At 38.7% G+C, this 16475-nt stretch overlaps 1 protein-coding gene across 10 annotated transcripts in view; it reads left to right on the forward strand.

Annotated features, from left to right (window-relative positions):
* The window catches only part of LOC121878763 (acyl-CoA-binding domain-containing protein 5A-like), a 39178-nt gene extending 23990 nt beyond the window's left edge, over positions 1–15188 (forward strand). For 8 of the 10 annotated variants that reach the window (XM_042385170.1, XM_042385169.1, XM_042385171.1 and 5 more), the window contains 2 exons: positions 244–500; positions 2703–3889. In XM_042385170.1, coding sequence (XP_042241104.1) covers positions 244–500; positions 2703–2870 — 425 coding nt within the window. In that variant the 3' untranslated portion in view covers positions 2871–3889. Of the gene's footprint in view, positions 1–243; positions 501–768; positions 1123–2702; positions 3890–14681 lie in introns of those variants that run through there. The other 2 variants (XM_042385174.1, XM_042385176.1) reach the window with 2 other exon arrangements.
* Positions 15189–16475: the final 1287 nt, after the last annotated feature.

Genomic DNA, 16475 nt, shown 5'->3' on the forward strand with positions numbered 1-16475 from the left:
TGTTAGGAAAGATGAATTTCAGATGGTTAACTAACAATTTTGAAAGATGTCCTGGAATGCATGTAAGGTGTTTTTATTGTCATGATAAAAGTAAGCAAAAGATCTGTTTCTCTGTTTTTATTTGTTGTGTTTATTTTTTGTACGTTCTTTTAATATACCGATATATCAATATTTTGTTACAGTATTTGACTCCTAGTATGTGCTACTGTATCAGTTTAATGTCTACATTTATGTATATTTTAGGTTCAAGAGGAACTCAGCGAGGATTACAAGTATCTTCAGTCCTCACTGGAGGTTTTGCTCAAATTGGTGGAGGGAGTGGAGGTGCAGGTGGTGGTGGAGGAAATTGGGATGGAACAAATTTAACTGAAGATGTGAATGCCCAACTAATGGTTGTTTTGAGGCGTCTACAGACAGACATGGAAAGTGTTCTCCACCGCTTAAACACCCTAGAAACCCTCACAGTCACCCAACACCATAATGTTTGCCATCACTGTCAGGTGGGTTGGTAGGTGTGGCCAGTAATCTAATACAAGTATCAGTAATTACTTTATCATTATTCTTCACCTTGAACACCTTCACCTGATATGTGTCTTGTGGGAGAATGAATTAAGGTTGTGTGCGCAGTAGATGAATTGGGTTTAAAGTGTTTTCCGGAGTGAATGAAGATCTAGCTGATAAATCTTTTAATGATCAAAGTAAATCTTTATAAAGAATTTAAATATTAGTTAAATCACAAGTATTAATTATTGATCAAATATTTTTCAGACTAACTGAAGATGATTTCCTTTTCCTGTGAGGTTTGATGCACCTATTCTACCAGCCAGTTGACATTGAGTATAGTTTAAAGATAAATATAATTTTAGGGGTATTAGGTAATTGCAAATCATAAAAAAACCTTTCAGTACAGTACGTTATTGAAGTACAGTACAGTAAAGCCTTGAGTTATGATGGTAATGTCTCCTCCAATATTGCAGTGTAAGGTGAATCATTGTATCGTTAATCATTAATGACCATTAAAATAAAGCAATAATAATAATGAGATGCATTCCCAGTGTGACCTTTTCACATCTTTTGTGTGGCTTTTAACCCCCTTTCTCTCTAACAATAAAATTTATGGAAAATAAAAATCAATATTCTTTAAATAATGTTTATTAATGCTACCTTATACAATATAAATCACTAATAATACGTAGTCACAAGAGGAGACGGGACGCCATTGTTGTTATCAGTGTTTACACCCATGATGATGGTTCTCCATCTGAAATGGGAGAAAATAAGACCCTGGTTGTAGCTGTAGTAAAACTAATGTAAAAAAAAATATATATATATATATATATGTTTTAATTAATGTTATTTAATATACAGTAGAAATAGCCACTGATGGTAAAGAAAAAGTGTGAGACTGATAGCGGAAGGCCAATGTATGTACGTACACGTGAAAGCATAGCGTCATTTCTCTACATAAGAATATGAAACCAACACTTAATACTGTTCATATATGTTTTAATTAATTCTTCTGAATGTAAAACGAAAATTATGCTCACCAATGGTGGTAAAGCCCAAAACATAAGGACTTAGCCAATGTTGTTGTCTGAGTTTTTACTCAGATGACGGTCAAGTTCCTAAATTCGGGTAATGAAGTGACTCTCAAACCCGAAAAAATTCCACTTCCCAAAAATTTTTCCACGTGCCTGTATTGGTAAAAGTTTCCAAGAGTCTAAACTGTGCTTCTTGCACAGACAGACACTATCCCACATCTCTGGAATGTTTCTTGGTACTGGGGAAAGTTTTCCGCGAGTCTATGAGAGTCTAAACTATGCATCTCATCATCTCATCTCGCACGGACAAACAATCTCACATTGCATTTAGACCGCAGGCACAAGCGAAAATATTTATGGCGAGTGAAAAGGTGTATAAACTTTAATTTACAGTAAAACTGTTCCAACATAAGCTCTTTAAACAAAATATTTCTACACAATATAATGGGAACTCAATTCTTTTATGAAAAACATAAGAAATATTGATACCAGAGCCTATAAAATTTGTTCTTTGAAGTTAGAAACACCAATTTTCCCCCCAAATAATCCTGAATAATATACAGCTCCTCCCTGACTTACGACGGGGTTAGGGACCCAAATCCAGGTCATAAGTCGAAATGGTCGTAAGTCGGAAATGCTTAAATAGTACATAGAAAATCTAAAATGGGTGTCTCTTTTTCTTCTCAGCACCACAAAACTCTCAATTTTAAGCTTGCCAGCCATTTTAAAGTGAATTACAAGTGAAAATTTTGTCTATGTACTGATTTTGGGACTCGAAAATGATTAATTTGACCAAATTTTGGTACGACTGAGGCAGGTCGCAAGTGCGGGTGGTCGTAAGTCGAGTAGGTATTAAGTCGGGGAGGAGGTTTATCTAAAAGTTTGGTTTAATCTGCAGATGCTTTTCTTATGTGGTGAACTGAGAATCACCTTTTGTCTATCTATTCTGCTCATGCCTCTCCCATTGCTGTATGTGAGGTGAATCAGGAGAAACATAAATCTTAAAAGAGAAGAAAAGGTAGAGGAAAGTAATGCAAGTGAAAAACGTGACTGGAAGAGAATGAAATTGTAGTAGAAATATTCAACACACATCACATTGCATAAATTCCATCTAATAAAGTGCATGAAATGTGAAAGTATGTACTACTCATATTTTCCCAGGGTGGCAGCAGCAGTGTCTCGGGTGGTAGTGGACGTCCAGAGCCATCCTGGTGGCCATTCCCAGAGCTATCGCCGCGCTCCACTTTCTTCCTGCTAGCCTGGCCACTTATGCTTCATGGGGGTATCAAACTGCTTCTACTTCTGCGGTCTCGGCGGCGACGTACCTAGGAAAGTCTTGTTGGGTTGCAATATGAGAGTTATGCTTCATTTATCAAGATGGAAGAAAACTTAATAGAATTTGGGATATCTTTTTAACACTAATAATAGTTTTACATTTTTTTAATGTAGGTTAAAGAACTATATGTAAAATACGAATCCAAAGTTTTAGTGATAGAAAGCACAATTATTTCTACTTAGCATTTTGTGGGACACAACATATGATATCCTTGGTTGTTTTAGGACATACGCTATTATTGATATCTTTATTTTATCTACTTTACATTTAATTTAAATTATGATTTCTGCCACTTACTATTACTTCAGCCCTGGCAGTCTTTTGTGCTAACACATGCTTGTCTATATACTCTCTTATATTTTGTTTGCCAAGTTATGAAAAACTAAATGTATTTAAGTGTACAGTATTCATAATGTACTGTCACTAAAACAACTCTCCATTCTGTCATCTTCCACATGGCATGAAGCATTTTAACTAGTGTTATCAATGCTGAAGTAAGTTGGCCCAGCTGTATATTAAATTTTAATTTAGTTATTCAATAACAATATTTGGGAAATTCTATCGAGTTTCTTCAAAGGAATAATAGTCATTGAATCTAGTGAGAGCACTCTGTATACAGATAACTCAATCCATTTTATATTTTATGGAAAAATAATTCATATGTATGTAAGTGAGGTTAATGTACTAAAAAAATAAATAAATAAGAGGGTAATTCTATTATGGTTGAGGATAAAGCAGTATTTACTGTATATTTGCTACATTTGTTATATATGTTAAAGGTCTAGTAGGTCATGTCTATCTGTTGTCATCTTTTCCACCACATTTGTGTGGTGTGGATCAAGAGACACAGGAACTTTAAGATGAAGAATATTGTACAGGAGATTAAATTAAGCGATGTGGGATTTCTGTTATAAACTCAAGTTTATTTCAGTGAGGGCGATTGATTTTAGTGCAAGTAGTCTTTGAGAGGTGAGCAAGGACAAGTAGACAATATACTGTAGTTACTTTCTCAGCAGGAGTTTAAATTTCCTGCATGACATTACATTTTGGGACATTATATTCCCCTGGTACAAAGCAAATTTGAAATTACATAGTAGTGTTTGCAGTTAGTTTATCATTGCAAAGCTCAGTTTTATTTTGTTTTCTCTAAGCTATAACTAAACCCTTCCTCAGCACCACTAATTCACTAAATAGTTGACTGCATCAGACACTAAGAATTCTCTACTATAATGGTCTTTCTGTCAATATGTTATTTTCCGTGATTAGATAGCTGTTTTACCCCATACATTTGTACAGAAACAAATTTGTTCTTTTCTCATTTTTGAGGACAATGAAATGGTGAATGTTGTACTACTTCATTTACTATTAAACCATTAGTCAGATTATAAATTAAGTTTTTTAGGATTGCTGTTGGGCTTTTTATATTTAGTTACAGGTAGCTACTCTAGATTTGTGTGGTGTGGATCAAGAGACACATGAACGTTAAGATGAAGAATATTGTATAGGAGATTAAATTAAGCGATGTGGGATTTCTGTTATTGTAAATTAGTACTATATATTGTAGGAACTGGAAATGGCAGCTAAAAACTTAGGGTAAAAGGAAAAGAAAACCCTGAAGGGCAATGTATTGGTCCCTTGCCTTGTAGGGAGTTACACTCCTAGAAAAAGGCTTACAATGTGATACTGCAAAATGAGATAAGTTTTGCAAGGTAAAATGGGGGGTTTAGGTTCTGGACTCCCCTTCCAGACCATATACAGGTAAATGCACTCCTGACCTACTTCCCTGGACAAAATATTTGCATCAGTACACTATGACAGACAAATGTATGTAAATCACTTTGTATGTGTTCATTCACTACTGCCTTGCTTTACACCACAACATTGCCACCCCATCACACAACACGACAACACCGAGAGTTATTATAAGTACTGTACTGTAGTTGCATCCAAATGAAGTATCAGACTACTTACTCTCTAGTCAGTGAATTATACCTAACTTGGATTCCAGCATAAACACAATCTTGCTTTTGTTGCCTGGAGCAACATACTGTGTGACACTAAAGTTTGGTGCATTCCCTGTAGGTGGGCAGGTGTTCATGCTCAAAGTAAGGTGCACACTCAGCTGGTGGTGACCTGTGAGGAAAGCAATTTAATGTGGGGGGTGAAGGCATGAAAGGTTGAAGTGTTTGGGTGTAGGGAGTGAAGTGAGCGAGTGGGTGTAGTGGTTTGGGGGAGGGAGTGAACTGTGTGAGGGGGTGGTTTTAGTTCATTAGGGGAGTGAGTAAATTGTCTGGGTGAGAGTGTTTAGTTGGTAAGGGAATGGGAGTGAACTGTGTAGCCACACAGTTCACTTGATGGCCTGTGATCACCACCTACTGATCTAAGGTTACTTCTTAGGCTAAAATTATGTGCTCGATAATTGAATTCTCTGGTACACATCGACTACTCTTCCTCCAACATTGTACCATACTGCCATAATACTTGGCTTGGTTTGAGCCAAAGCACAAACTTTGACCATTCATTCTGTGCAATTATAAATTTTTGGAGTAGGACCTACAGTTACAATACTGTATAAATATATAAAACAGTAGAAATAAAATTAGAGGCAGGCATGATGCCTGGGGATAAAATATAAGTTAGATTACATAACATCATAATATATCAGGTTAGTTGGGTTAAGTTAGATTGGCTTGGATAAAGACTAGGTTGGGCAGGTTTTAATAGGTCATATTAAGTTAGGTTGGGCTAGGCTGTATTAAAATGTGGACATTCGTAGACTTGAGATAGGAGTACTGAGAACAAGGTAGAAAGATGGTTTACAAATATGCCATCATAAATAATTGATTGGTTGTTTGTGAGGATACCTATAGATGGTTTAAACAGGTAGTTATGAATTGTTTAAAATATTTGCTAGTCACACTGGGAACTAGCAAACCATGGTATTTTAATGGCATTTGGAGCTATTTTTTTCACTTGCAACCCTTTCCTTGCTATGATGCAGAATGGCTGTAATCAAAAGTAACACATCTGTTTCTTCATATGATGTCATTTGTTTTCTCTTGACTGCCATAATGGATGTTGTGCTTTCCTATTTGAAGGGTCTTTTGAAAGGGGTGGCGGTGAAACCCAATATTTCGTCTGAGTGTATTGGCTTTAAACGTACCAACTCCTCACAAGCTCCTCTCCAAGACGGAGTTTGGGAGACACTGACTGAGTGACCGCTGACTCGCGGACGCTGCCACGGTCTGTCTCCCAACATATCTAATTATCCCACACTATTGTGTTCCTTTTCATTTACTCATGATGTCAAATGACAGGGTTGACATTTGAGGCACAATTGAAAATATCTATAATTTTTACTTCGCATAATACATTATTGTGATAAAAATGCTTTTAGAGACCTTGCCACAAAGCCCCATTGGGGTTAAAATAGTCAATTGAGAATGACTGATGTTGCTGCACAACCATTCAAAGACAATTTAGTAGTGAAAATGCACATTGTATGCCTCGGTTTGCAGTCGGGCTAACTCGAAAGCATTTACACCTTCTCGTGTGGTGCTCCTTCAAGCGTTACGATGCAGAGTAATCGATTCCCAGGTGAGGGGGTCGTTTAGGCACTTTTTCAGGTTTGTCTTAAGACTATCCTTATACCTATTCAATTGCCTGCCAGCGTTACGTTTGCTATTTATTAGGTGACTGTAAAGTAGCTGCTTTGGCAGTCTACTGTCGTCCATGTGGGTAACATGTCCAGTCCAACATAGTTGTTCATAGCCTCGATGCTCCTACAGTTGGTGTCAGCAAGAATACTGGCATTTGTTCTCTTGTCTTCCCAGCGAACTCGGAAGATGGAACGTGCATTTGTGCCAGTATCCAGAAGGGTCCTGACATTCCATGCAGCGACCATAAGAGGTTGTATAGTTTGTTTTTGTTTGGATCTGTGACTTTGGTTGTTTTTTTGACCGCATAAGGATGTGGGTGCAGTTGATGACCAGTCAGGTTGGATTTTTTGGCAGGCTTTGTTTAGGGCACCTTTTCTAACCCCCTCATCATGTGGGGTGAACAGAGTGGCTCCCCGAAAGGGCTGCTCAGTCACACAGACAGGACCGTATTGCACTGCTGACTAGATCCAGTGTATAAACGACCATCTTGTCTCTGCCGCCCATGTGTAGAGTTGTGACATGAGACTCCCGGCAGTCATCTCTGCCTGTCCCTGTTGCCACACGACCGTCACCATAGGACTTTTGGGGGTATAGGGGTTTTGATATGATGAGAGGTATGATGAACTGGATGATGGCTGCACATGAGTTGATTTATGTGGTGAGGCCGGAGCGCAGGCTGGAACCACACATCTTGACTCTCCCTTTTCCTGAACCAGTGGTGCAAGTGTTGCAACGACTGGGGAGAGGGAGAGTCGCATTGGACTGCTGATAGACCAGTTTGTTGGGTTTCGCCTTTGTAGCCTGTCCATCAGACATTGCCTTTATCCGCTGGTGTAGTCGTTGGGTTTCCATGGTGGTCACCTCTTTCGCCTACACTGTCGTTGGGGTCTTTTTGGAGCTCTGTAAGCATGTCTGCCTGATGCCGGGCTCCACTGCAGATTTTTTGATCGGGGTTTACTCCCGTAGCCTTAAACCTGCCAAGGTTAATCCACAAGGCAGCGGGGTGGTGGTTGGTAGGCGCCTAGACGTGTAAACATGCCAGTTGGCCTATGTGCCGTTCCTGTGGGGCCCACTGCTACTCCGAGATTCCCTGCTGCCCCAGCTGATCTAGCCTGGGCCCACAAGGCACCCAGTTACCGTGTATTGCTACAAGAAGGCACAGCAGGAGTCTTGATGGTGAGGAGGCTGTGTATTACTTTTTATTTGCTATTTTTCCTACAAAATTAGGATCATATTACTGTACATGCCTGATAGATCTTATATTGTTAACAGTCTAGTGACAGTGTAAAAACATAAACCCAGTGACACTGTAAAGACATATGTGCCAAAACTTGAGCAGTCTGTGAACATACTGAAGTATATACTGTAGTATATGAAATTTTCTTATTTTTAGTTTGGTAATATTGAAAGTGACTTGGCAGTAATTTTCAGAAAATGGGAGGGCATGAGGTCTGTTCTCCAAGTCTCCTGTGAGATGTATTAAATATCATTATATCAACACTGCTCCAGAAAATGTAGGGAGAGGAACCATCCTTTTATGACAGTATCTAAATATTGTGTGTAGACAAGCTAATCACTCATGATATATATATGGTAAATCATAAATGGCACATTTTTAATGGTCTTTCTAGGGATGGACAGAACCGTAGATAGAGTTTGGGTGGCCAATCAAAACACAGGCGCTATGTTGTTACTCAGTGGGTGAGAAGTCTTCTCGGGCTGTCTCCCACATTATTACCAAATTGACAAATACAGTATTATATATACTGTATACTATACACAGAGGTAAATCAATGTTAATCAATATCCATGCACCATTTATTTATACTGTATTTCTTTACAGCAAGTCGCTTTACCGAACTCTTGCTTCCCAGTTCACTTCTTGACTTCCCTTGTTGCACATCATGTTTATGAATGTTTTGCTGATTCCATGCAGAAATATATAATCTCACTTTGAAAAACCTGCAAAGAGACAGTTTCCTAATTTCATGACAGAAGGGTAGATCCATGGGTTTTTTTGCACATCTTTGCTGCAATTATTAGCCTCCAATAAGTTTCTCTCACTTCTTAACTTGCCCTGAACCTCTCTTAAGAGTTTCTCAACTTTGAGGAATACCTTCATGCAACTTTTTTCACACTAAAAGTACAGTCCCTCTAAAATGTACAGTATCATTAGCCATGAGGTTGATGTGATTCGAGGCTTTCTGAGCATTGTTACTCAAGCTGTTTCTGAACAATTGGTACTTCTACAATTGCAACCTTTGAGCATAAATGAGTACGTATATGCTTCTGAACAATATGAATCCTCCGAGGCTTCAGATCATGTTGTACCTGACTCGAGTGGACGTTGTAAATGGATACCAACACTGTACCAGTTGTCAATGGGATCTTACATTGAATGGAGCAAGGAATTATTGGGAAGACATCACAAGATGTGAGAGGTGCTATCATTGCCCTTTACAACGAGGATATATGTAACTCTGTGATAGCACGGTGAACTGGGGTGAGTGAACCTACTGTATCACTATAGGTTAGGAACCACAACCATGAAACAACTGGTGCCACACTTAAATTTACTACCACAAATGTCTTACTATACCTGGTTGCCTGAAAGTCCCTTGAATTGAAACCTTATTTTGGTGTTAAACCAATGCCGTATCCCATGTAGACCGGTATACTGTACAGTTGTACCCCGCTTAACGAGGTTTCACTTAACGCGATTTCTCATATACGCGGTGCCTCGCCAGAACCGAACTTTCACTTAACGCGGTTCATCTACTCATATACGCGGGAAGCGGCGCAGGCACGATGCGCACAAGGTCGCCCAGTCATCAAAACATTACCGAGTTCTTCACCCGCCACCCACCACAGCCGGCCCAAGTCAGTGATAGTGATAATTATAGTGAGGATATGGACTTATATGGACTTTGAGGGGTTTGACAAAGAGGCCCTGCAAGCCTCTGTGGTGGATAGTGATACAATTGATACAAGTGATACAGGTGAGGGCCAATAATCTGCCCTCTGCCTCGGAACCAATCCCCCCCATCCCCGTGTGCCTAGCCATCTTTTCTACTAATGTAAGTGTTAAAAAACCTAATATTATTGATATTTCTCTTAATTATTTATTGTGTGTGCATACCATCATAAAGTTAAGATAATATTTTTACTACAACATAGTTGTGTGTCGTCAAAAAGTGGAGTTTGGGGGTCGGGCCAGTCTCTATTGGAATTAATCCCATATGTTCTGTTGTTCACTTAACGCAGTACCCTGTAGGTTCAATTGACCGCGTTAAGTGGGGTACAACTGTATTATATATTTCTGTAGCTGTTCATTCTAATATCAAGTACAGTACTACAGTATTTGCTTAGTTATTCTTCATAAATTGGACATACCATCAACAACATGAGTTTAGGCATATTGTGAAACTTCAAAGCTTTAAATGGTAAATGTCCATTTTAAAGTCTCGGTCTCAGTTTTGATGTTCTGAAACACTTCCATTTAATGTACATTGCAGTGGTATTGTAATCAGTCAGTGGCTTATTTACATATGCCTTGTTTCTACCCAGAATGATACATACTGTACATTAGTATTGTTATATTGAAGTATCTAGTATGCTATACATGGACGACTCCCTCCCCCAATCCTACCCCCACATCTAGTTGTTGCTGATATGGTGAGCACTGGGGATCATATCAAAGCATTTAGTTTAGCATTTCAAATTTTAGCGAAGGAAAATCTATAGATAATTTTTGGGGGGACTGTACATGAAAAATTCTGCATACTTCTTGAGTTTAGAGAAGAGTTGTTGTTCGTGCTCCAGTTTTCTCGCCACACTTTTACTTCCCATTGTTGCCTCCTATTTTGGTCTCATGGGAACTCGTGCATTACTTTGCCTCTTTCTGGAAGAGTAGAACATCCCCATGCTATACAGCAAGGCATATCGAGTTACTGAGATAAAACAGAAACCTTACTGGAAATAAGTAACTGACAGCTTTGTCGGCTATCCTTGGTCAAGTTGCCTTGCTGTTTACAGTTGTTGCAATGTCTCGGCTCACAGGAAACTGTATACAGTACTCCCATGGCCTACACTGTATATAGTACAGTGATCACCTCGGTTAATGAACGCCTCGGGTAACGAAATTTCGGTTAACGAATTACCTTCCATAAGAATCTTTAATTCGGTTAACGAACAAAAATTCGGTTAACGAAATTCTTCCGAAATCATGTCAACATTTTTTCGCTTGCTCACCCTCTGGAATATTAGTCCGCCAATACAGTAATCGGTTCTAGGGTTTAAATTCGTTCCCATTTGAGTAAATATCAAGAAGGTTGTACTATTCAATAATTGTCCAAGTTTTATATTAAAATATTTAGTCATTTTAACACTTATTTAACATAATTACAGTACAGGAAACTAGTTTTTGGTGCGCCAATCTGCCACTTGATTCACCCACCAAGGTGTCAGTCGTATCTCTGGTCAGTGGAGGTAACATCTTGTTGTGACTCTCTTGAACATAAACTATTTTTACATTTTTACAGTACAATTATTGGTCATTCTGAAATTTATTTAACATATTGATAATATATAGCGCAGTGCAGTGTTGATTTAAATAAAATACCCTGTAATCTTTATTTACAGCAATTAAACTTAAAATTTTAGTGTTGAAATTGTTATTGAATCCAGCAGGGGTCCAAAGAAATCTAGAAAGGCGATTTCAATCCAGGTAAAACAGGAAATCATAAAGAAACATGAAGAAGGCGTTAGAACAAATGTGCTTAGTAAAGAATATGGCATGTCAGCATCAACTGTGTCGCCAATTCTTGCACAGAAAGACAAGTTCAAAGAAGTGAAAGTGAGAGACAAATCTACCAGTGTTTAAAGGTAGATCCTTAATTGCAGAAAGAGAGGTTACTTTTCATTTGGATTAAGGAAAAACAAATGAAAGGATATTCAATTTCGACGGAATTTATTTGTGAAAGAGCCAGGGAAATTTACGAACATTTGAAGGAAGAGCAACCTGGTTCTTCAGGCACAGAGTTTGAAAAGTTTAGGGCCAGCAAGGGCTGGTTTGAAAAATTTAAGAAAAGAAGTGACATTTTCAGTGTTATTAGGCATGATGAGGCTGCCAGTGCAGATAAAGGAGCAGCAGCAAAATTTGTAGTGGACTTTAAGGAACTGGTGGAGGAAGAAAATTATCTTCCACAGCAAGTGTTCAATGTGGACGAAACTGGGCTGCTCTGGAAGAAAATGCTCAAAAGGACATTCATCACCAGAGATGAAGCCACTTTACTTGGCATAAACCCATGAAGGACCGTCTCACTCTATTGCTTGGTGCCAATGTCTCAGGGGATTTCCGACTGAAGCCTATGCTTGTCTACCACTCTGAGAACCCCAGGGTGTTCAAGCAACAAAAGGTGATAAGAGGACAACTTGGAGTTTATTGGAAGCTCAACCATAAGGCATGGGTGACAAGACAGCTCTTTAATGAATGGGCTGTTGAGGTGTATTGCCCTTCTGTCAAGAGCTACCTAACCACCAATAAACTTCCTTTAAAGGCTCTTCTCCTTATGGATAATGCCCCTGGTCATGACCCTCAACTTGCCAGCACTTTGGAGCTCGATTTGACTTTGTCAAAGTGTTTTTGCCTCCCAACACTACATCAATTATACAGCCAATGGACCAGAATGTGATCAGCAACTTCAAAAAGCTGTACATGAAGAAAATGTTCAGGAGGTGTTATCAGGCAACTTTCACTGATCCTGAACTAACACTGGCACAGTTTTGGAGGACACAATTCAACATCCTGGAGGCTGTAAAATTGATTGTGTCATTATGGCGAGAAGTCTCCATTAGATCCCTCAATTCTGCATGGAAAGCACTGTGGCCATCAGCAGTCCACGATTTTGAGGGATTTGAGGAAGAAGCGGAGTTGGAAGAGCTTGTGATGTCTCATGAGCAGGAACTTACTCCTGAAGACTTGCAGCAACTGAATGAGATGTTAGAAGCTGACAGTAGTGAGGAGGAAAGGGAAAGTATTGACCATATGTCTTCTTCAGATTTAAAAGATGATGTTCACTACTGGGAGAAGTTCAAGAAACTGGCTTCAAGGCACCCAGATGCGGAAACAACAGAACCTATTTTGTGTAATGTTGAGGACAAAGTGCTCTCCTTCTTCAAAAATCAGCTAATGATGAGGAGGAGAAATGCACCACAAAGAAAAATTGACAGTTTCTTCTCTAAAAGGCAATGGGAGAAAGATGCTAGCCCTCAGCCTTCCACTTCAAAAAGGAGAGACGATTTTCCTGCTGGAGAATCTGCTAGTCCAGAGGTTCCTGACATTTTTATGGAAGGTGACTCGCCCTCCAAGAAGCAGTAAAATGCTTCTCCTTCACCCCCACTTCCTTCGCTTCTCCCTTCTCCTCCTCCACCTCCCACTTCAAATTCACATCAGCAGCATCATCCAGGAGCCTTCTACATACACACCCCAAAGTAAGTGTACTTTACTACATTTTTTTTACTTTGTATGAAATTTTCGGTGAGCTGGAACCAATTACCCAAAATCCCATTGAAACAATGGTTTTGGTTAACGAACAACCTTCTGGAACGAATTGTGTTTGTTAACCAAGGGACCACTGTACTGTACCTACATTGACTATATTTATGCTGAACTGTATAACTGCATACTGTAGTTTTAAACATGATCTTCCAATTGTAAACCTGTATGACAATTTTACTTAAACATCATCATCCTCCTCTGCAATACGAATGCAATCTTCATCAGCTGAATAACAACATGGCGCCCACAATAATTAGGTGATAGATACTATGTCATTATTTCAAATATAACTTCCTAAAGTACACATAAATCTAAAGAAGTTGATGAATTTCATATACAGTAACTATTAATTTACAGTAAAACCTCGATTAACCGCCTACATATGGGGGGAAGGGGCCGACGGATTATCCAAAAGGTCGGTTAATAGTAATTAAAGTCTACGGAAATAAAACATACATTTTAAAGTACCTATCCCTCGCCTACCTCATTTAAGTCCCTCTATTCATTTGCCATTCCTATTTCAATAGCATTTGCTTTAAAACATTAACCACTTTAGTAAATAAATATGAACCAGCACAGAAACCGTGAATAAAAAAACGAAAAGTCAAAGAACATAATTATGGCATCACGAAAATTGTGAGCAAGTCCCAGGTTGCTGATCTGACTTTGTCACATTTACACACAATTGTAGGGTTTCAATTGTTTCACTTACTATTGACAACACAACATACATATATTGTTTCTCACTTGATTTTTTTTTCATTTTTGCATTTCTTTATGATTCTTTATTATTATTATTATTATTATTAGTAGTAGTAGTAGTAGTAGTAGTAGTAGATTTTCGCTCCCCGGGCCCTGATGTGGGTCAGTGACCTGTGCCCGGGTGGGCACTGTACTACTTGATTTACAGCCTGTGGAGGATGGATCTCGACTTTAATTAAAGAGTTTCATATTGGGAGTATCAAGTTATTTTAGATGTATTGTACTCGTATGATGACATGGTAATATGTTACCCGTGTGAGATAAAGTCTTTCTTCTTTATATGTGGTACCTGTAGACCATTCTTATAGAGCAGGGGTCACCAAACTACGGCCCGCGGGCCGGATCCCAAGTCCTTCCCCGGCTCGTGGTAGCACCGCCTACGCTCTGACGTTACCAGAGCTTTCGTTCTGGCTCGCAAGTATTGAACAGAATGATTATGCGGCCCGCACTCGTCATTCTTTCAGTTATCTGGCCCACTGTGAAAAAAGTTTGGTGACCCCTCTTATAGAGGAATATGTGCCAATATTTTCTTACTATGAAGGCTTTCCACTAGTGATTTAATGATACATCACAAGTGACAAGTGTAAGTTTGTTTTGGGTGTTAAAGAGAGTCAAGGTCCGGCTGTGAATAGTGTTTTATGCTTAAAGTCAACCAACAGTTAAAGGGACTAGCCTTTATGAACCAATATGATTCATACATATACTATTTGAAGACATGCAAAAATCATTTATGATACCATATTATTTATACCAGTATGGTAACACTGTACTAATGAATATAGAAATCCCAGCTAAAGATTCTCATTAGTTCATATTTTTTCCAGGGTCCTCTAATACGATACAAGTGGTCATCAGCATTGGGGCCAGGGGGCATTGGGGGCATATACCTCCATGAAATTTAGAAACCACAATATTATGCAGTGTCCCCCACCCCCCATGGTGCCTTTGTGGTGAAGTTAATGAGCTCATGTTAAAGTCAGGAGACTGAAAAACTAGGTTACTGTTTCCTTAAACTTAGATGGTTGATTGTTGTTGTGTTTTATATTGGGTAAAGAACTGTGTACTCTAGTGGATGTTCTTTCTGTGTTATGATCACAATGTACTGATTAGAATTTTAGACTAACAAATTACTGAAAGTTACAGTAAGTAGAACATACTGGTAATCACTTTTCTCTGTAATTTACACTAATGGTTAGTTAGTATGCTAATTTGGGCGTGAGTTTTATATATAATTATTATAGTTATTCAGAGGTTGTTTAACTTAATGATGTGGGATTCAATATACTGTACAAATATGTAAAGGAAATAAAATACAGGTTGACAATCCCTTATCCAAAATTTTTAAAACCGAAAACCGAAAGTTTTTTAGTGGAACAAAACATACTTTTTTTCTTCTAAATCTCCAAAGATCGTAAGTGATTTTTTTTTCTTAAGTTCAAACTTACGATCTTAGTGGTTCTCAAAAGATCGTAAGTTCGAACTTAAGAGAAAAAATGACTTACGATCTTTCTAATTGTCTTAAGTTCGACCTTAAGAGAAAAAAATAACTTACAAGTAGATACTTCAGAGAAAAAATAACTCACGATCTTTCTAATTCTCAAAAGATCTTAAGTATCTACTTTAAGTTATTTTTTCTTTTATGTTCGAACTTACGACAATTAGAAAGATCGTAAGTTCGGATTCTCTAAAGCTCGTAAGTATCTACTTTTCGGGAAAGTAGATTATCGACATTTTGGGGAAGTAGATTATCGACTTTTGGGGAAATATTTCCTAATTTTCCGAAGTAGATTATCATAGAAAACTGGAAATTTGTATCACAGAAAATGGGAAATATCTACTTTCTGGGAAAGTCGGTTATCTACTTTCCCGAAAAGTAGATTATCTACTTTTCGAGAAAGTAGATTACCGACTTTTTGGGGAAGTAGATTATCGACTTTTTGGGATATATTACCTAATTTTCTGAAGTAGATTATCATAGAAAACGGGAAATTTGTATCACAAAAAATGGGAAATATCTACTTTCTGGGAAAGTTGGTTATCTACTTATCATAGAAAACGGGAAATTTTTATCATAGAAAATGGGAAATATCTACTTTCCCGAAAAGTAGATTATCTACTTTTCAGGAAAGTAGATTATCAACTTTTTGGGGAAGTAGATTATCGACTTTTTGGGAAATATTACCTAATTTTCTGAAGTAGATTGTAGTGGAATTCTCCCCTACAAACGCTGTTTGTCGCTGCCTAGCCGACCCCACCAATTCCCCAGTGTATGCCTCGTGGTCTAGGTCAACCAGCGCCGCCATACACCACGGAGCGGGGGTCAACTGCTAAGCCACGCCTACCCCCGCTATTTAAGACCAGACCTCGTGGTGATCTCTCTCTCTACCTACAGCCACAGCCAGCAACACCTCCTCCTCCGCCTACCTGGCGGGCCTCGCTCCTCCGCCTGCCTGGCGGTCCTCTCTCCCGCTGGCGAGCATGGCGACCCACAAGCTGTCCTTCTCTGAGCACCCTCACCAACCAGCTCTCTCTACATCACGCTTGTAACCATGCTGCCTTCCCAGCACCAAGCTGCATTGTACATCCAATACAACATGTATATAGAGAGCACATCGTGA

The sequence above is a fragment of the Homarus americanus genome, unplaced genomic scaffold (genome assembly GCF_018991925.1).
Source record: "Homarus americanus isolate GMGI-L3 unplaced genomic scaffold, GMGI_Hamer_2.0 scaffold2558, whole genome shotgun sequence".
NCBI lineage: Eukaryota > Metazoa > Arthropoda > Malacostraca > Decapoda > Nephropidae > Homarus > Homarus americanus.